Below are 20,620 nucleotides of genomic sequence, written 5' to 3'. Positions count from 1 at the left end.
GGATGAGAATGACAACCTGATTGAATTTTAAGTTATTCCCTTGTTTCCCTCCTTTAGTGAAGCATGCAGTTTGCTAGTTGAAAGAGTTTTTAATTAGCAAGCATGTAGTTTCCCTCACTTGTAAGATTCTATCCATTACAGATTTTCTATAAATTTTTTGAAGAAAAAAATAACTGCCACATGAATTTTTCAAATTGTAAGACACGTTGACTTCAGAAATGCTGAAGTGTGGAGAGTGAAAAACCATGTCTTAGAATTGAAGATATATTGCATAAGCACAATTGTGACTGTTGCGATTTTATTTTAGGGCAAGTCTTTCCCTCTACCATCCAGAGCAGGGGATAAGAGGTTGATGGTAGAGACCTCGAAATCCTCGAAAACCTTAAAACTCTTGCAAATTTTAAGTACCAGACAGTGTTTTGCCGAGCCTTTTACTAGAAGCTGAGTACTGGCCGGGCGCGGTGGCTTATGCCTGTAATCCCAGCACTTTGGGAGGCCGAGGTGGGTGGATCACGAGGTCAGGAGATCGAGACCATCCTGGCTAACACGGTGAAACCCTGTCTCCACTAAAAATACAAAAAATTAGCCAGGCGTGGTGGCGGGCGCCTGTAGTCCCAGCTACTCAGGAGGCTGAGGTAGGAGAATGGTGTGAACCCGGGAGACAGAGCTTGCAGTGAGCCAAGATCACGCCACTGTATTCTAGCCTGGGCGACAGAGCAAGACTCTGTCTCAAAAACAAAACAAAACAAAAAACAGTACAATTGGTTGAATCTTTTCATGCGCTTCTGTACCTACACTGTGAGTGCAGTAGGGCCCCATATGGAGTGGAATGGGAAAGAAATGAGCATGGTGGCATCTGATGTTCCATGACGTACATATGTGAAGTATAACTAGATCACTGCCTTCCTCCCTGAACTCCCTCTGAAAAAACACACAACCAACTGTGGGTACTTGTTACATAATGTTGGAAGGCCAAGGATCCAAACAACTGATTTTTTTACAACCTGTCTGGACTTTCAAATGCCTGTAATAGAAAAATCCTAGTTTCAAAAATAAGACTGTGGCTTCCCCACTGATTCCTTGGTTTGTAAGTGAGGAACTACATATGTGTTTGGACTAACTCACCAGAAAGTCTGTTAGAAAGGAAGATACAGATTTAGTCCATGAAGGCTTGTGTTATTATGTTAGATTTTAAAATACTAGAGTTCAAACTGTACTTTTTCTACTGTTTTTTAGACTTTATTATCCTGGCAGTATGGGGCATGCTGGCTGTAAGTGGAATTACATTACAGATTCGAAGAGAGAGAGGACGACCGTTCTTCCCTCCCCACCCATACAAGTTATGGAAGCAAGAGAGAGAGCGCCGAGTTACGAACATTCTGGACCCTAGCTACCACATTCCTCCACTGAGAGAGAGGCTCTATGGCCGATTAACTCAGATCAAAGAGCTCTTCCAGAAGGAGCAGCCAGCTGGAGAGAGAACGCCCCTGCTTCTGTAGATGTCCAGGGGTTTGGTTAGTGTGCCTCAGCTTTGGAGTTCATGCCTGGAGTGATTCAGCAGTCTCTGGTGCAAGTCTAATAAGAGATCAGGCATATAGATCTGTGCTTTGCATAATATTATGGTGCCCTTATTGATATATGGTAAGGGTATACTAGGGGATTAGGATGATTCTAAGAGAATGAGAAAGATGGCCAAAAGGTTGGTGGTAGGGAGGCTTTTCCTTATTTCCAAACACTTGAGAAATTACCTTTTGGTTTACAAATCTATGATCAACTTATTCCATTAAATAGATACATTTAAAAAATTAAAAACTGATTCTCCTGCAGAGCCCTGGTGTTTCTTTTTACAGCCCCTTGAAACAAGTCTCTCACCTGAGTTTGTCTAAACTTTTGGAGGGAGTTTATTATTGAGTCTTTATTTGTGACAGTATTTGGACATTTAGGGATTTGATACTTAGGCCTTTGAATTTTAGAATACAAAAAGAGAAGCAGGCCAGGCATGGTGGCTCACACCTGTAATCGCAATTCTGGGAAGCCAAGGTGGGAGTATCGCTTGAGTCCAGGAGTTTGAGACCAACATGGGCAACACGACAAGACCCCATCTCTAAAAATTAAAAAATTAGCCAGGCATGGTGGCATGTGCCTACTCCCAGCTCCCAAGGAGACTGAGATAGAAGGATCTCTTGAGCCCTGAAGATTGAGGCTACAATAAGCCACTGCACTCCAGCTTGGGTGACAGAGACCCTATCTCAAAAAGCGAAAGAAAAAAACAAAAGCAACTTATTTTCTTACTAAAAGCAGTCTGATTACTTAGTTGCATGTCCTTCTTAGTATCATACATTATCCAAAAGTTACCCTTTTGTTTAAAAATTTTTAAATCGTGATAAAATACACATAAAATTTACCTTCTTATTCATGTTTAAGTGTACAATTCAGGAGGTTCCCTTTGTTTTTGCCTTTTATGGCTTAAAATGGTCATTGAAATAGCTAAATTATTTTTTGAAAATAGGCCAATTTATATAGATAATAGAATTTTACAAGGGTGATTTATTTATATTCCAAATAAAGGTGCCCCCTTTTTTTCAAGGCCTTTTAAAATACTGTCAACAGGTGATCTTTAACTGCATTAGATGACATATGGCTTATGTTTGTTTTTAGGAAATAACCCCCACCTTAATCAATATTGCCTACCGGGTGCGGTGGCTCACGCCTATAATTGCAGGATTTTGGGAGGTCAAGGTGAATGGATCACCTGGGATCAGGAGTTCAAGACCAGCCTGGCCAACATAGTGGTCTCTACTATATTCTAGTATAGTAGAATATATACTCCTATACCCCATCTCTATTAAAAATACAAAAATTAGCTGGGCATTGTAATGCAGGTGCCTGTAATCCCAGCTACTCAGGAGGCTGAGGCAGGAGAATTGCTTGAACCCAGGAGGCAGAGGTTGCAGTGAGCCAAGATCATGCCACTGCACTCCAGCCTGGGCAACAGAGTGAGACTCTGTCTCAAAATAAATAAATAAATAAATAAATAAGTCTATGTTGCCATTAATAAGAAAACCTTAGAAAAATTTGTACTTCATAGTTCTTTCTGCTCAGTTAGCTGTGTTAGCATTAGTATAAAATATAACTCTTAATAATTTCTTTTCTGTACAAAGCCTTTGTACAGAAAGGCTTCATCCTTAAAGTGATGAGGGTGGAGTCAAAAAGGATTCAGGCGTTTAGAGGAGCTGCTTTTCATTATGACCTTGGAGAGTCCCCTCAGTTTTGACACCCTTGTTTCACCACAAGAAAGCACCCGACACCCTGGGTTGCATACTTACTACTCAGGGGCTTTCCCCCCAGCTTTCAGAGCACTAAATTATTGTGAGCTGGTGCCTCTGCAGGCCTGAGTATTAGGGTTGGTGAACGCTGTTGCATACACATTTGTGAGTTAACCACTATTTAAATGATGCTGCTTTTTAAAGTTTTTTCAAAGTACAATAGATTTTTGAAGTTTCAGGTAACTGGAAAAATCTTTAACTTTTACTTTAAGTGTTTGGGGCAGGATAAAACAACATACAAAATATAAAACAATTTTTGCTTTGAAAAATTCAATGCAGGTGACCATTTACTGCTTATTCTGTAATGCTTACTGTCTATAACCAACTTCAGTAACACTGAAACTTGCTGAAAAGTTTTTTAAAATTATTTACCGTAGGGACCAAGTTATATGGAATGTTTGTGAGTTGGTTTCTATACCATCTGAATGTACTGCCAGTGAAGACTGTACAGACACAACACACTATTTTGGAGGGAGGATACAAATTGTTGAAAATTTTTCATAATTTGTGAATGAGAAAAAGTTTGTATAGTTTTTATAATAAATCCCTATTTTGAAAAAAATGCTAAAAAGCTTCATTAAATACTTTCATAAATTTTTTCAGATTATATTTGTACAATAGCAACAAGACACAAGGAATTTCATAGCTATAAAAAAAGTTATTTAATATGGGCAAACAATATAGTTCTTCATTTTAAAAAAATCACAAAGATAATTAACAGGAAGTAAAACCTGGGGCAATGTGTTAAAAGATTAATTTGGTGTTATTAGCACTTCAGGTGTGTCAAACTAAAGAAAAGTAGTAGTTAACAGGAAACGCTGTTGAACTGTTCTTTAAAATGTTTTCAGAAATTTCTGAAAATTTTATCTGTTATAGGTTAGCTACCAGATTGCCAAACCATACTAGGTATATTGTACCACAGGCCAGTTGAGTTTTCTGTAGCAGGTGAAATAGAAAACTGATTCCAACAAAGAAATTGCTAGAATATTAAACCTTCAAAGGACTTTAGAGATCATGTTCACTGACCTCTTTATTTAATACCTGAGGAAATTCTTAAATTAATGATATGAAGTCACAGAGTTATCAAGAAGTAACAGTGCTCAGACCAAAACTGGGATGCCTGACTCCCTATCCAAATGTGCTTTACACTCATCATGATGAAGATGTAAAGCACCAGGTATTTTCTATTTTCTTCTGCTGACGAATTGATAGGATGTTTCTAATATAAATATTACTTTTTATTGTTCTTTTTGAAAATTATTAATTTTACACAGTGATAGCATGTTTTTCCAAGTTAATTCTCTGAAGTAATGGACCATTTATTTCAAATGATTGGTACATAATATTTAAAATTTCCAATATCCATATCTCCACAGCATCATCTGTAGAAACTTGGTCCAAAGTTCACTCCTAGGTGATGTACTTAATAACTGTTAGTAACATTCATTCAAACCCAGAGTTCTTGGCTCTAATTTCCTGAGAACAGGGACTTGCCCTAAGGCACAGCCCCTCATTGTACCCCAGCCCTTGTTGGGAGGGCAGCTATCTATGGTTTTCTGATAAACTAAGCTGTGCCCCCCAACAAATTTATATGTCGAATCCCTAACACCCAGTACCTCAGAATGTGACCTTATTTGGAGACGGGGCCTTTAAAGAGGTTCCAAATTAAATTGAGACTATTACAGGGGGTCCTAATCCAATCTGACTAGTGTCTTTGTAAGAAGGGGAGATTAGGGCACAGAAACACCAGGTGCATGTGCTCACAGGGGAAAAACAGTGTGAAGAACAACAAGAAGGTAGCCATCTGCAAGCAGAGGAAACCATCCCTGCTGGCACCTTGGTCATGAACTTCCAGCCTCCAGAACTGTGAGAAACGTATTTCTGTTGTTTAAGCCATTCAGTCAGTGGTATTTTGTTATGTCAAAAGAATTCACGTTGCAAACCTTTTTACCCTGATTGTTGATTGAAATGCCTCTTGGCAATTTGGCCATTGTATTTGCAAGGACCACTCTTTATGAAATTGACACAAAGAGGGGCTTAAGTTAGTGGGAACTCTGGACTTACCCAGGGACTACCATGTAATCATTACACTGGAGAGGCTGGTAGGTCTGGATCAAGCTTAAGATTTTTTAAAAAATTGTTATACAGGAGTGGTGTGGTGGCTCACACCTGTAATCCCAGCACTTTGAGAGGTCGAGGCAGGCAGATTACTTTAAGTCAGAAGTTCTAGACCAGCCTGGCCAACATGGTGAAACCCTATCTCTACTAAATATATATATATATATATATAAATAAATAAATGAGCCAGGCATGATGGCACACACCTGTCAGCTACTTGGGAGGCTGAGGTGGAAGAATCACTTGAACCCAGAGGGTGAAGGCTGCAGTGAGCCAAGATTGCACTATTGCACTCCAGCCTGGGCAACAAAGCAAGACACTGTCTCAAAAAAATACATAAAAATTATATATATATGATAGTGAGGCTTTGACTTATATCTCATATTCACTCATTAAATATTTGTTGAGTTCCTGTATGCCAGGCAATGCCTTAAGCACTAGGAGATGGAAAACACAGGCATGGTCTTTGCTGTCTGGGACTGGAGTGAAGTGAGACAGATACTAAAACAGTTACACAAGATGTATAATATGCAATGAAAATGTATAATGGGGTAAGGGTAGAAAGTGGGATGCCAGGGAAGGAGTCCTTGAGGAAGTGACATTCCAGCTGAAACTTGGAGATTGAGTAGGAGTAGCCAAAAGTATGTCCCGTGTAGGAGGGGGAGTATTAACAGAAGCCTCAAGGCCTCCCCTTCTCATTGTGGAGAGCTATAAAACCAACACATGCCAATTGTAACCTTGGGTCTGCAACCTAAGTTTAACTCTTAAAACCAAGTTTTGTTAAATCTCACACTGACAATGCTGATAACAAGGTTATCTTGTACAGAATAAGGATGAGACAAGATCAACCACTCTTCTGCCTACCCTGAGACAGATGGATAATTGAGTCTTTACTACCTTTTTTCAGTTTACCTTATCTTATATGAAACATAGATTTACTGAGCATTAATCAGAGCCTCACAAGAAGGTAATCATTTACCTCACTGCCTAACCCCTCTCCCTTTTCCCTCCTCACTCTCTCCCGTAAATAATGAGTTTCCAAAACCCTCTTTAGAAAGCTCAGGTCACAGATGCTCATGTGACTTGCATTTTTTCCCTGGCATGCCTTTAAACTTTGGCTCAATAAACCTGATTTATCAAAGACACTTGACTCAGTCACTTTTTTTGGTTAACAAGTTTTCTGATTCACAAGAAACTTATGACCTCTAGGAAGACAAGAGGCTGTAGGAAGAGGTTTACTCTGAATTGCAAATTTTTTACTGTGCTAGATTTTTAAGCGTACATTTATTTTTTCATTTAAAAAATAAAACATGACCTAACAAACTTCTGGGAATTTGCATGCTAGAAATTACAATAAATAAAGGTATGTATATGGATGTTTACTGCAGCATTATTTTATGTTAAACTTTGCAAACTAAATAGCCATCAATTGGGGGAATTGATGAATAAATTACAACTCAATAATGGTAGCTACAAAATGCTTGATTTATAGGCATCAGAAACTGGCTAAACCATACAATTAGCTGGAAGAATACTGATGCTATTTGTTTCAGGACATTTCCCTGTATGCATCTGATTTTTACATATTTGTAATTATATATGTAATTTATGTTAAGCTTTTTAATGCAAATTTAGGTACTTTTTTCTTCCTGTTGCTAGCATCTTCAAGCCAGAGTGTAATCAACTGTATTGAGTGGATACTGATACTTAACTATTCCCCTACTGTAGGATATTTAGGTTGACTCCAGTTTGTATACCTTAACACTACCATAATGTAGCTTTGACCAGGGGTAGCAGTGGAGGAGAGAAATGGTTGGATTCTGATATATTTGGAAGGAAGAGCCAACAACAGGATTTGCTGATGAACAGGATGCATGATATGAGAAAGTGGAGTCAAAGTTGCCTCCTAGGTTTTTGGCCTTAGCAACTCAAAGGATGGAGTTGTCATCAAGCAGGATGGGAAAGAGTGTGGAGAGGTTCTGGGAGATCTGGAGTTTGGCTTTAGACATCTTAAGCTTAAAATGTCTCTTTGACAGTCACAGCTGCATGAATCCGGGATGAGAGGTCTATGCTGGAACTGAATTTAGCAGCCATCAAGCATAGAGGTGGTATTTAATCATGAGACTGGGGGAGATCACCAAAGTGAGTAGAGATACTGCACAGAATAGGTATAAGGACTGAGCCCAATGGCTCTCTAATGTTAAGAGGTCAGAGAGAAGAAACAAAGGAGACTGAGGAGCAGCTAGTGAGGTAAAAGGAAAATGTCTCCTCAAATTCCAATTAGAAATTATCTTCATCAGTATTTTACTAAAAAATGTTCTATTTCACTCTGACAATGAAAAAAGGTAGTGACCACCAAGATTAAGTTATGGATCTATGATCTTCCATTTTTCATTGAAGCAATTTCTTTTTTTTTTTGAGATGGAGTTTCACTATTATTGCCCAGGCTAGAGTGCAATGGCACAGTCTCGGCTCACTGCAACCTCTGCTTCCCAGGTTCAAGCGATTCTCCTGCCTCAACCTCCCGAGTAGCTGAGATTACAGGCACCCGCCACCACCCCCAGCTAACTTTTTGTATTTTTAGTAGAGACAGGGTTTACCATGTTGGCTAGGCTGGTCTTCGAGATCACTCCTGACCTCAAGTGATCCACCCCTCTTGGCGTCCCAAAGTGCTGAGATTACAGGGAAGCAATTTATTTCTATAAAATCTTAGAAGTCACCTTGATATTGAAGAATATAAAATTAGAGCAGAAATTATCTGTGAGGTTATAATTGGTTTTTAAGAGCTGTTCTTTCTTATATAAAATAAAAAATATAGTTGATAGATGATAAATAAATGATGTCTTAAGTTTCCTAGGGTTACTGTAACAGATTACCACAGGCTGGGTGAATGAAAACAACAGAAACTTATTTCCTCACAGTTCTGGAGGCCAGAAGTCTGAAATCAAACAGGCTTGGTCCTTTCTGGAGGCCGTGAAGAACCCATTGCATGCCTCTTGCAGCTTCTGGTGGTGACTAGCAGTCCCTGCGTAATTCACTGCCTCTGTCCTCATGCAGCTATGTCTGTGTTTCATATCTCCTTCTCTCTTATTATAAAGACACTAGTCACTGGGTTTGGAGCCCACCCTAAATCCAGGGTAATTATATCATAAGATCCCCTAATGACATCTGTAAAGACTATTTCCAAATATGGTCACCTTCCCAGGTGTATCAGGTTAGGACTCAGACTTAACCTTCTAGGGGACATGACTCAACCTACTACAGATTGTAAGAAATTCTGCAGGATCCCACACTAAGAAGCTGCTAATTCCTAAGGCATACAGATAGAGGTCACTGCTTTGTAGTAAGAAGAGACAAAAGACCTTAAAATTAAACCATATATAAGAATAAATGTAAGCACTTTTCAAATTAAATTGGGGACCATACCAATTTTAATCACTCATCTTTAATAATAAAATAGGTTCCTATACAGTACATACCTCAAACATAAACTTAAGGTTCTATTTAACAATAACCAAAAAAAAAAGATGGAAAAGTGTCACTAAATAACAAAGTAAATGTCTTTTTAAACATGAAGACCTTAAATTCATATCCAAGCAAAAAGACCAGTAAGTTAATCCAACTTGTTTACAAAAATAATTATTTATCAAGCAATCTTTTATAGCAGAGCTGCCTCAATGAACTGCCTCAGACTTAATCTCAATTGTGTAGCTTATTTCGTTTCTTTATTATCAGGGATAAAAAGTATCTGAATGAATGTGTCATTAAATTAAGGGATACTTTCCCAAAAACAATAAAAAAAGTTTCAAAATAAAAACTTGTCATTTATTTATAAAATATCAAATAAGGCCTCTGACTGAAAAAAGAAATCTATGTCATGTTTGGGCCATTAGCCCTTTTCTATTCAATCAGTCTCATCGACCCCACTCACCCCAAACTTAAGATAAAAAAATTCTAAAGTGTAGTTTTAAATTTTACCAATATACGAAATTATACACAATTACCATATAAAGTAATATTTAACAAATTATATACTCAAAGTATAATTTTGTCTTAATATGTATTCAACATAAATAAGTACAATATATTTAATCATGTTTGACACTCTTCTTTTATCCCTTTTTAATATAATCACAACATAAGAAAATTTAGGTTTCAAATGATGTCAAAGCACATTTCTGCATCTGGTGGTTTTTTTAAAAATTTACATATTTGACATTTTAAAAGACAACAGAAACAAATCCACAGATTACTCCACCTCTACCCCACTTTCAGCTGAAAGGTTTTAAGAAAAAAGTTACAGGTTATGAGGACCAGATGGAGCTTAAAAACAGATCCGGAATTTTTTTTTTGAAAATTTAATTTACCTTTTTTTTTTGTATCTCAAGAATACTTAAAGAAAAAAAAAGGGTTATATGAGCCAGAGGAATTCCCAATTCACTTTGAAATTACCATACCTATCTTGCTATATCAAACATTTCAAGTCTGTTGACTAAATGAACTACATAATATCCTTAAAAATCAGCCAGAGAAGAGAAAAACAAATCTCATCTTCTTTATCAACTTTGAACCAAAACTTATCCTTTTAAAGTAGTTTAACCTACTATTATAATAAGATCTTTCTTAGAAAGTAGTATTCCTTCTTTTTCATTCCTGAAATGATATTTCTTACACTTAAACTAAGTTATGGACAATTGTTAGCTAAGTATCAGTTATGGTAAATTGCTAAAATTAAATTATCTGTTTAAGGTACATATAACACATTCCTATAGCCTTTAAAACTAAATTTTCTTTCACAAAAATTTAAATAAATGTGAAAGTAGGCAATCACTAGAAGTCTCATGGTACATAAACTTTTTATTAACTTTGACGCCAAATAAGAAGGATGAAATTTAGGATACAAATCTTCCGTTCACAAAACAGTGGCAAAAATTTATATTTTTAAATTGATATAATTTATGAATTCTCAAACATTTATTGGGTATATTCAAGTTTACCTAATTAATCACCCAGAAAGCCAGCAGTACTGCCAAAAGCTCTTGGTATATTCAGTAGTCACTGTGAAAACCTTTCATTTCTCTACCAACTAGCAATGGCTCAGTTTCTATTTTCCAATTATGTTTTGGAATAAAGTCTATGACCATTAACTATGCATTTTTTTGTTGCTATCTCATAGCCAGTGCACTGTACATATTTACAGAGAAAAAAATAAAGGATTGAATTTTCTGTCCATTCATTCACTTATTTGACCATTTGGAGTCATGTAAGAAGCTCACAGACTCAGAAGCTCTTCAGCTCTTCCTCAGACTCAAGTCACTGTTGGTCACTAATGCTGACAAAGAAGTACTTTCCGATGCGTCATCTTTCCTTAGGTTCAAAAATGATTCTCGAGTTATTTGAAGGATCTCTCTCAAGCCTTTGTTTTCTTGCTATAAGAAGGCAAGCAAAAACAAAAATGCAGTCACCATCTACGAGGTAGCTACAACAGCACAAACATATGTTAGGAAAAACTAAACATATGAAAGTATAACAAATAAGCAAGTTCTGTAATTGGTATTAATCTACTCAATGATATATGCAGTTGGCAACTTGAATCTAAAGAACACTTATGCAGCTAGGAATTGTGTTCAACATCTTCCACCACTGCAAAGCCTTCTAATTAAGCAGCTACAATTGTAAGTAGAAGCTCAGAAATTGCCTTATTTTACAATCACATTAGAGATGAAGACAATAACATCTAGATTTATTTTTATTTAAACTTATAAAGCCAGTGAATAGGCTAGAATCTCTCAGTACTTTTTGGTATTTTTATTACTTTCCATGATAGCACAGAATGCAGGACAAGTTTATCTCACTGGTATTTGAGAGCAGCAGAGTAAGGGTAGCTGATGATATTTTTCAAGAAGGAAAGTAAGTGACCAAATCTGGCACTGGTAAATAACTTTACTTTCCGGCCTCCTTTTGGTTAGTTACTGTAAAAATATTTGTAGACATTTAACAATAACCTTTCATAATTTATTCTCTATCACTGTCTTTCTAAATTTTAGTACTCACTTTCTAAATTCAGTCTCACTTTCTAAATTTTAGTACTCTAAAGCAGATTCCCCACCATGATTTCAAAATGAAGCTCTTAAAGCATAAAAGTCTATTGTACTGATTTCAGTTATTCAGAGACTGGTACTTTCACTATCACAAAATAAAGGACAGATGAGACAAAGGTTTTTAGAATCCCCAGAAAAAGTAAGAATGCCCCTAAATATTTGTGGATTAAAAAAAATTGCCCTGTATCACTATGATCTCAAATAGAATAAACAAAATTTTAAAAATTACTCAATTGAAGAAGTACATTCACTTCATAAGATAAGCAATATAGGATCAAACATCAATTTTCTACATTACTGATATATTGTAAATTACTAATAATCCGAGATTCTTGCATCACCATATAAATGGTCTTGCATAATATGCCCACATAAACAGCATCCAGGAGACCATTACCAGTACCCAAGAAAAGTAAATATGTATTTAAAAATGGGATATATTTTCTGGCATAAATCTTTGTATGCACAGTTTTCATCTACATTTGCAATGTAAAACTTACTTCAAGTTGAAATATTCGTTCTTGTTCCTTGCAACCCTGTTGCTCGTCAATTTCAATGGCTTTCCTCATTACTGCTGCCATTTCAGTTATCTGGTCAACATGTGCTTGCAGTTCCTGAAAGAGAGGGATGGGAGTTGGAAATCAGCAAAATACTTTATTTTTGGATCCTCTCCTTTTTATAAAATCTGCAGTACCACTTAACATGAATATTCTTACATTGTCACTTCATATGAATAAAACAAATATTAACAATGAAGTTGGTTGACCACAGATGGGCTTTTGAAATCAGATTTGTCAGGACTAAAATTAAGAATAAGCAGCACAATAAAACTAAACCTAGCAGCAAGAAAAATATTCATATTTTACATTCCTCTCACCACAATGATCAACTTTGTCTTTTTTTTTGCACTTACATACACTATTGTTCAAAGTAATGTGAAAGATAAAAATTGCCGACGCATTCAATCTCTTTTCCTCGCTGAAGTCGTCAATGATTTAGAAATCTTTTCTGTATTTGTTCAGGCCTATAAATTTATCTCAATCCAATCTGTAACCTTTTCTAGGTCATAATCCTCTCTGACAGCAGGAACTGCATCTTTACATCTGCCTTCTATTTAGTGTATGGTATATGATAAATACTGAATAAAATGAGCACAATTCTGCTTTTCAGTGTTAAAATATTAAATGGCCTTCTTTGCCAACTGTTGAAAATATAGTATCACTGTAATACAGACATCCACATTTGTTAGGCGCAGCAAGTAGCATAAATTCTTCCAATCTCATTTTCTTATTTTGCACACCTATGATGTGCCAGCACTATGCTAAACAACAGGAATACAAAGACTGTTAAGACATGTTCCCTGATCTGAAGAAGCTTACAGTCTAGTGAAAGAGACAGACAAAAAAAGGTTTAAAATCAACAGAAACTTGAGAATAATCATTTTCTCAATGAACAGCTTCTATAGACCATTATTCACTGGCAATTGAGAGATATTTTATCATATTAAGCCCAAGACTTAAATATAAAAGTGAATAACTCCCCAAATAAACATTGTCTCTTCAGTAATTATATATATATTTTTTGTAAAAAGGATTTTACAGTACTCCAAGAAACCCACGGAACTAATAAGCTGGAAGAAATGACAATAGTATCTCTGGCAAACCACATTTAATAAACTCTTAACCAACAAAAATGTAGGTCCTTCTAATGGGGAAACCTAAACACTGCTAGTACTCAGCAAGAAGGTACTAGAAAAGGCTAATCTGTGCTGTCCAAAACAATCTTATTTAAACTTAATTAAAATCAATACACTTTTAAAAATTAACAATTCAGTCCCTCAATTGCATTAGTGACACTGCAAGTGCTCAACAGCCACATGTGGCTACTGGCTTCCACACTGGACAGCACAGAGAAAAAACATTCCCATCATTTCAGAAAGTTCTACTGGATAGTTTTGAATTAGATTATGGTAGGAAGAATGATATGAAGAAAAATATGTCATATTCTGCAAGTTAATCATTAAAATTCCTCCCATTGTCAAGGAAGTATAATATGTAAAAGCAGGTAAGTACAGATCATTGCAGCAGCAAACTGAGTAAGGGTAATGAGTAAAAATTTTGAATACCAACAGCATGCTCAACTTATGATTTGGTCAGTCCTATGGCACTGACCTAAGTTAAAAAACTACACAGAAAGCAAGTATTTCTTTCCCTTTTTTTATGAGATAGTCTCGCTTTTGTTGCCCAGGCTGGAGTGCAATGGCCAGACCTTGGCTCACTGCAACCTCCCCCTCCCAGGTTCAAGCAATCCTCTTGCCTCAGCCTCCCGAGCAGCTGGGATTACAGGAACCCGCTACCACGCCCAGCTAACTTTTGGTATTTTTAGTAGAGATGGGGTTTCACCATGTTGGTCAGGCTGGTCTCCAATTCCTGACATCAGGTGATCCGCCCACCTCAGCCTCCCAATTACAGGCATGAGCCACCAAGCCTGGCTGAAGCAAGTATTTCCTTGCCTTTAAAATAGAAGGAAAAAAACTACTGATTGTTTCAGTACCAAGTCTAACAAAGCTCATCATGAGAAAAAACCCAATACTTCAAGTAGGACAGCATTTTTATAGGCCAGGGTAATGATTCACTTATTAACTATAAAATCTTCAGAGAAGTATCACAGACTTTTTAACAAGCACAAGAGGCAAGATCTGTGCTTTCAAAACTGTCTGGAAGACAAGAAGTATCACCAACATAACCCTTGAACTGTCTTGAAATGTCTTTCGTTTCTAACTCCCTGTCTAGGTTTATTCCTCCTTTATTCAATAAAGACCTGCCACAAGTGAGTTAAAAAAAAGTCGAGACACAATGGAGAGAGCACTACTATACTTAATCCTAACATCTAAACAAAGGCATTTTAATTTCATTTGCAAAATCAAAGGACTACAAACTATCCACAATCTGAATTAAAACATTTAATACTTTGACCAAAATTTTTATGAAATCAGGTTAAAATTAATGCCAAGAAAACATCTTTGATGTCCAGAAAGGAAATGACTGTTTTACAGCAACAGCTAACAAGAGCAAATAAATAAAGAGTTGGACTGAATAACCTATAAAACCTGCAAATATCTAACAGGCTGTACATAACACACAGAAAATTAATGAGAGATTTAAAGTTTCTACACTGAACAGCATGGCTATTAACGACACAACATTCTTTTAACGAATCTCATTTATTTGCTGATCTAATCTGGGAGGGAAATTCAATGTAAAAGAACTTTTGAAATGGACCCCCCTTCCATCCACACCCCAAAAGTTGACTGTTTATTTAGTGTACATTCTGATTTGCTTCCAAGTGCCTTCTCTCCAGTCCATGTTGAGGTGCTTCAAGGATGTGTCGAGATGCATCAAGGAAGAATCCTTCGGACTTGTTACGATGTACCATGTCAATCTGTAGTATAGAGTCATTATAATGTTAATACGGATATCATCCGTAATTTAAAAACTGAATGAGTGTTAGTTCATGCGTGTTAGCCAACTGTTTGAAATGTTTGCTTTTTTAAGATTTCCAAAAAGGCATCTGTTCAAAAATAACATGAAAATCATTATTTGGGTAAAAATGAGCTCTCAAACTTTCTACTGATTTTTTAAGTATGTGCTCAAAAACTTCTAGGTAAGGGCAAAGTTCTGTATTACAACAGTCTCGAAAGGATCTCTTACTCCAATCCAAAATGCTGTTATCTGTAACTCTGTTTCTTAACCCTAAATGTGTTGTAAAATTACTTTTGTGTTTAGGCATATCAGAGCACTAGTACCTAAACACATCCTAGAATACCATACTTTTTGTGCTTTTATTATATACAAGTTTCTCTGCCCATTCACTTCTGCTTGTTTACCTACCTGCCCATAATTAATTCAAGGCTGGACTGAGACAGATAGATTTTCTTCCCTTCCTTGACACCATTCCAGATTTTCCTTATGACAGTTAATATTGCTCCCTCTAGCATTCCAGTAACAATTCATATCTCTACTTTGGGATTCATGAAACCCTCCCTTATACAGGTTGTTATGTTTGTGTCTGCATCTCCCACTATACTGCAAGCTTGTACATTCATCTTATTATTACCCATAACTAATCCAGTGCAAGTATTAATGTTTGTTTAATTAAGTCAAAGTGTCTCCTTTTTGGGAAAAATCAAAATCACAAACATTAATATGTATTAGTGAGAATTAATAACAAGTAACTGAATAGTCATTTTATGGGAGGCAAGGATCATCTGAACTTAGATGAAGAATTCAGTCTACATAATAAAAAAGGATGGCTTACAGCTATCTTAGGAAATGTTTAACCTTACTAATTAATAAACCAGCTCTGGTGAATAGTAAAATCTAATGCATTTTAGGAAACATTTGCTTCTGTCATAGTTGCTACCAGATGAGATGGTATTCTTCCCTTGAGATCCTTAACATTTTATTTTTAGGTTATAAAACATACAAACCTTTTAGAAATTCTCAAGATTACATTTATTTTACTAATAATACTAAGTCAACTCCTCTTAGTGCCTTTAAAAAAGTCTTAGTTATTATAGTTATTATTATACCTTTAAATTTAAATGATTTTAGAATGGTCTCATTAACAATAGTTACAATTTGTATTCAAAAGATCACCACTTAAACATCAACGGATTGCCATTTGATTAGGAGATGAATAGCATAATTAGAAAACTTTTTTTGTTTTTTAATTAAACACAGATTTTTAATTTATTATTTTACTGGTTGACATAAGAGGTACCTATCATTAGGTTTTCTAATATATAAAGGCATATAAAGAGCTATTTGATAGGTATTTAATTCTAATAGAATTAATTACTAATAAGTGAAAAACACCTACAAGCACCAAAATGGAAGAAGTAGTTTAAAGAATCTAAAATGTGTTTCAATAATAGAGAAATATAAAAAGACATCCTTTCCTATTTCTGCTGTAACAAATGGGGAAAAGAAGGCTCATAATCACTATTTCTTAAATAATATTGATAATAATAGTCAGATCATCATTATCTAATACAGATAACAGCTTAGTTTCCATAATCTAGTTTAATATTTTTATTTCATATCAGCAACTAAAACTCAGTTTAAAATAAATATAAGTGAGAAAGGATTATTCTACTTGTCTTCATAGCAGTTGCCATAAAATATGGAGCCATACCAAAGGGAATAGACACAGGGATGACAAAGGGATGAAAAGCAGGTAAAACACTAATTTCTAACTACTTCAGCTTTGTTTCTAAAAAATGATGTCAATTGGTATATAATACTGGGGCAAGGGAGCAAAATTTTAATATGTTGGTTCTTCTCCTCAACCCCATGTTTTTTCCATTATAATAAACAAGATGATTTATAGTCTGGATGAATTAGCCTTATTCAGAAAATAGTCCTAAGAAAAACAAATCTACATTAAACTGCTTTCAGGTTTTAAAAAAAAAGTTTTCAGTATTTTTTGTTTATGCAAGAGAAGTCAATACACAAATTTATTAACAAAAAAAATTATTAAAAAATTATGTTTTTTAAGAGACAGGGTCTCACTCGGTTGTCTAGATGGGAGTTGGCATGACCATAGCTCACTGTAACCTCAAACTCCTGAGCTGAAGTGGTCTATCCACCTCAGCCTCCTGAGAAGCTAGGACTGCAGGCATGTGCTACCACACCCAGCTAGTATTTTTACTTTTTGAAGAGATGGAGTCGCACTATGTTGCCCAGGCTGGTCTTGAACTTCTGGCCTCAAGTGATCCTCCTACCTTGGCCTCCCAAAGTGCTGGGATTATAGGCGCGAGCCACCATGCCCAGCCTTTTAAGAAATATTTCTTAAAAGCACATAGCCCTACAAAAATAATGTTGAATAGAACAGACTTACCTTTATATCCAAAATAAAATTTATTTTTCAATGTACAAATTAAAGTTTCTAAGAAACAGTGAGAGTTATAAATCAAACAGAAAATGATACATAACAAGAAATGGAAAAATAAGAAAAAGGAGAAAATGGCAATTAAAAAGATGAAACATTCAACATCATGTTAAAATGCCATTACTAGATACCTGTGATTTTTTACAAAAAAAATCTGAACACAGGATAATCAATCGTCTCTCTTTTCCATTTCAGGTCACATTTATAGAATGGATTACCTTGGAGTGCTGCTCTTTTAACTTCATTATTATACCCGGATCATCTTTTTTGCTAGCCATTAGCAATCTGAACATTTGTTCTCGATACTTGCTCATTATAAGTTCCAAGGCCGACTGATGTTCTTCCAGAGATGTACGCAATTCTATCAAGAATAATATTGTACTTTATTCCAACTTGAGTTAAAAGTACATAAAATTTTCCACTAAGCAACTTATGAATAGGACATTTTAAAAAGAAAACACAATGCACAAAAATCTAGCCATATAACAATAAGAGACACCAAATGAAGTCCCTTATTAGATTTCTGAATGAGCATTTTAACCTTATTTTTTGAGAATCATTTCAACAAAGATGTACTAAACAGCAATTAAATACCAGCCCAGGCTCTCTCTATATTAATACCAAAGGGCCACAGACCTCAAGAGTCTAGCAGAGAAAACAAGCATGTGGTTGGTGCAGAGTGGAGTGTCAGTCAAATAGATTTAAGAGATATCTGTGGGAAAAAATTGGTGGGAGCTTTGTAAAAGTACAGTGTGAGTTCCCTCAGTTGAAAAGTGAAGGAATGGACCTTCTAAGCAGGGAGGCATGAAAACAGATGATGTGTTTAGGAAGTGATTTGTGTTGGCAAGAGCAAAGGGTTCACGGTGAAGAAAGCTGTGGGAATAAGATTAAAAAAAAAAAAAAGGCTGGGAATTGATTTTTAGGGTCCCTGTAAAAGGTAATACATATACAATGAAAGTTCTTAGGCAAAAGAATTACATGATCAGGGCTGGGCACAGTGGCTCACGCCTGTAATCCCAGCACTTTGAGAAGTTGAGGCGGGCAGATAACAAGGTCAGGAGATTGAGACCATCCTGGCTAACACGGTGAAACCCCATCTCTACTAAAAATACAAAAAATTAGCCGGGCGTGGTGGCAGGCGCCTGTTGTACCAGCTACTTGGGAGGCTGAGGCAGGAGAATGGCATGACCCCAGGAGGCGGAGCTTGCAGTGAGCTGAGCTAGCACCACGGCACTCCAGCCTGGGTGAAAGAGCAAGACTCCGTCTCAAAAAAAAAAAAAAAAAAAAAAAAAAAAAAGAATTACACGATCAGATTGATTTTTGAAATATCAATCTGATGGTCATATTGAAGACAGCTTGGACAGGAAGGGGGAAGAGAGACCGGAATCAGGGAGATAAGTTTGGACATTTCAGGCAAGAGACTGAGCATCTAATCTGGGGGTTAATGCAGTGGGACTGCAGAGAATGAAGCTGAGTTATTTCATAGCTAACAACAGCAGTGCTAACTGGATTATTAAGAATGAGAATCTAAGAGGATGTCAAGCAAGGCAGACGTTCAAATGTGGGACAGGATAAAGAGCAATAAATATGATTCAGGAATACAGACTAGAAACGGGATTAATGTCAAAAAGTAACGTATCTTGCCTTTGTTTTCTTGTTGCAATTCTCTGATTTGTCTGTTTTCTTGCTGGATTCCCATAACTAACGTGGACCGTGGCCGATGTCTTGCGACTTCATTAAGTTCTTGAATTTCTTCCTGATACTAATGGGGAAAAAACATGCAGGATGAAAATATCTGCAAATATATATATCTGATATATAAATACAAATATATCTGAAATATACATACAAACAAATATCTGATAAGAGCTTAGTATCCAGAATGTATAAAGAACTCTTACAACTCAACAATAAAATGAAAATAACCCCATTTTTAAAAGTGGCAAAGGATTTGAATAAACATTTATCTAAAGAAGATATACAAATGGCCAATAAGCACATGACAAGATGTTTAATTAAAATAACTAGTCATTAGGAGAATGCAATTCAATATATCCCACTAGGATGATTATAATGAAAAAGACAATAACAATTGTTGGAGAGGATGTGAAGAAATTGCAACCTTCCATACATTGTTGATGGAATGTAAAATGATGTAGCTCAGAGGTGTCCAATCTTTTGGCTTCCCTGGGCACACTGGAAGAAGAATTGTCAGGCCGCACATAAAATACACTAACACTAACGATAGCTGATGACCTTTTTTAAAAAAAAAAAAAATCTCATAATGTTTTAAGAAAGTTTGCAAATTTGTATTGGGCTGCATTCAAAGCCATCCTGGACCATATGCAGCCAGCAAGTCACAAGTCGGACAAGCTTGGTGTAGTTGCTTTGGGAAACAATGTGCCAGATCCTCAAAAAATTTAACAGAGTTATTACGTGACCCATCCATTCTACTTCTACATATATACCCAAGAAAACTGAAAACATATGTCCACACAGAAACGTGTACACAAATATTCATAGTAGCATATATTCTTACCAGCCAAAAAAGTAAAATAATCCAAATGCCTATCAAATGACGAATGGATAAGCACAATGTGCTGTATCCTTACAATGCAATATTATTTGGTAATAAACAGGAATGAAGTACGGAAAACATGCTACAACATAGATGAACCTTAAAAACATTATGTTAAGAAGCCAATCACAAAAAGCTGCATATTTTATCATTTCATTCATATAAAATGTCCAGAATAGGCAAATCCATACAGACAGAAATATTAGTGGTTGCCAGAGACTGAGGAAAGGGGAAACTAGAGAGTGACCACTGATGGATGTAAGGTTTTGTGGTGATGAAAATGTTCTGGAATCAGATAGTGGTTATACTGTATAACCTGCAAATGTGTACTAAAATCCAATGAACTGTACCCTTCAAAAAAGTAAATTTTATGGTATGTGAATATCTTAATAATAATAATAGCACATGTACAAAAGAAATGCAGAAAGACTTTCCATTAAGAAAATGAGAATCTTATTTTACAATTGCACTAATTTATTTTCAAGGCATTCTCACGAGACACTTAGTAATATATTCATTATAACACTCCTGGTTCTTAACTTCAG

General features: G+C 35.9%; 3 protein-coding genes across 26 annotated transcripts in view; 1 reads left to right on the top strand and 2 right to left on the bottom strand.

The window, feature by feature from the left end:
• The window catches only part of TM7SF3 (transmembrane 7 superfamily member 3), a 47,189-nt gene extending 43,301 nt beyond the window's left edge, over positions 1-3,888 (top strand). Inside the window, exon 12 of the mRNA XM_050746714.1 lies at positions 1,237-3,888. Within this exon, the coding sequence (XP_050602671.1) occupies positions 1,237-1,499 (263 nt within the window). The 3' untranslated portion in view covers positions 1,500-3,888. The remainder of the gene's footprint in view (positions 1-1,236) is intronic.
• The window catches only part of MED21 (mediator complex subunit 21), a 1,150,573-nt gene that overhangs the window by 64,869 nt on the left and 1,065,084 nt on the right, over positions 1-20,620 (bottom strand). The window lies entirely within an intron of this gene.
• Positions 8,870-20,620, bottom strand: part of FGFR1OP2 (FGFR1 oncogene partner 2) — a 28,844-nt gene continuing 17,093 nt past the window's right edge. The window contains exons 3-7 of one of the 2 annotated variants that reach the window (XM_050746755.1): positions 19,142-19,259; positions 17,716-17,858; positions 14,873-14,986; positions 12,046-12,159; positions 8,870-10,873 (exon numbers count right to left, since the gene is read on the bottom strand). In XM_050746755.1, coding sequence (XP_050602712.1) covers positions 10,736-10,873; positions 12,046-12,159; positions 14,873-14,986; positions 17,716-17,858; positions 19,142-19,259 — 627 coding nt within the window. In that variant the 3' untranslated portion in view covers positions 8,870-10,735. The remainder of the gene's footprint in view (positions 10,874-12,045; positions 12,160-14,872; positions 14,987-17,715; positions 17,859-19,141; positions 19,260-20,620) is intronic. The other variant, XM_050746756.1, reaches the window with a different exon arrangement.

Source organism: Macaca thibetana, chromosome 11, assembly GCF_024542745.1.
Source record: "Macaca thibetana thibetana isolate TM-01 chromosome 11, ASM2454274v1, whole genome shotgun sequence".
NCBI classification, from domain to species: Eukaryota; Metazoa; Chordata; class Mammalia; order Primates; family Cercopithecidae; genus Macaca; species Macaca thibetana.
Note: the sequence above shows the minus strand (reverse complement) of the source record. Positions and strands in the feature narration are given on the sequence as shown.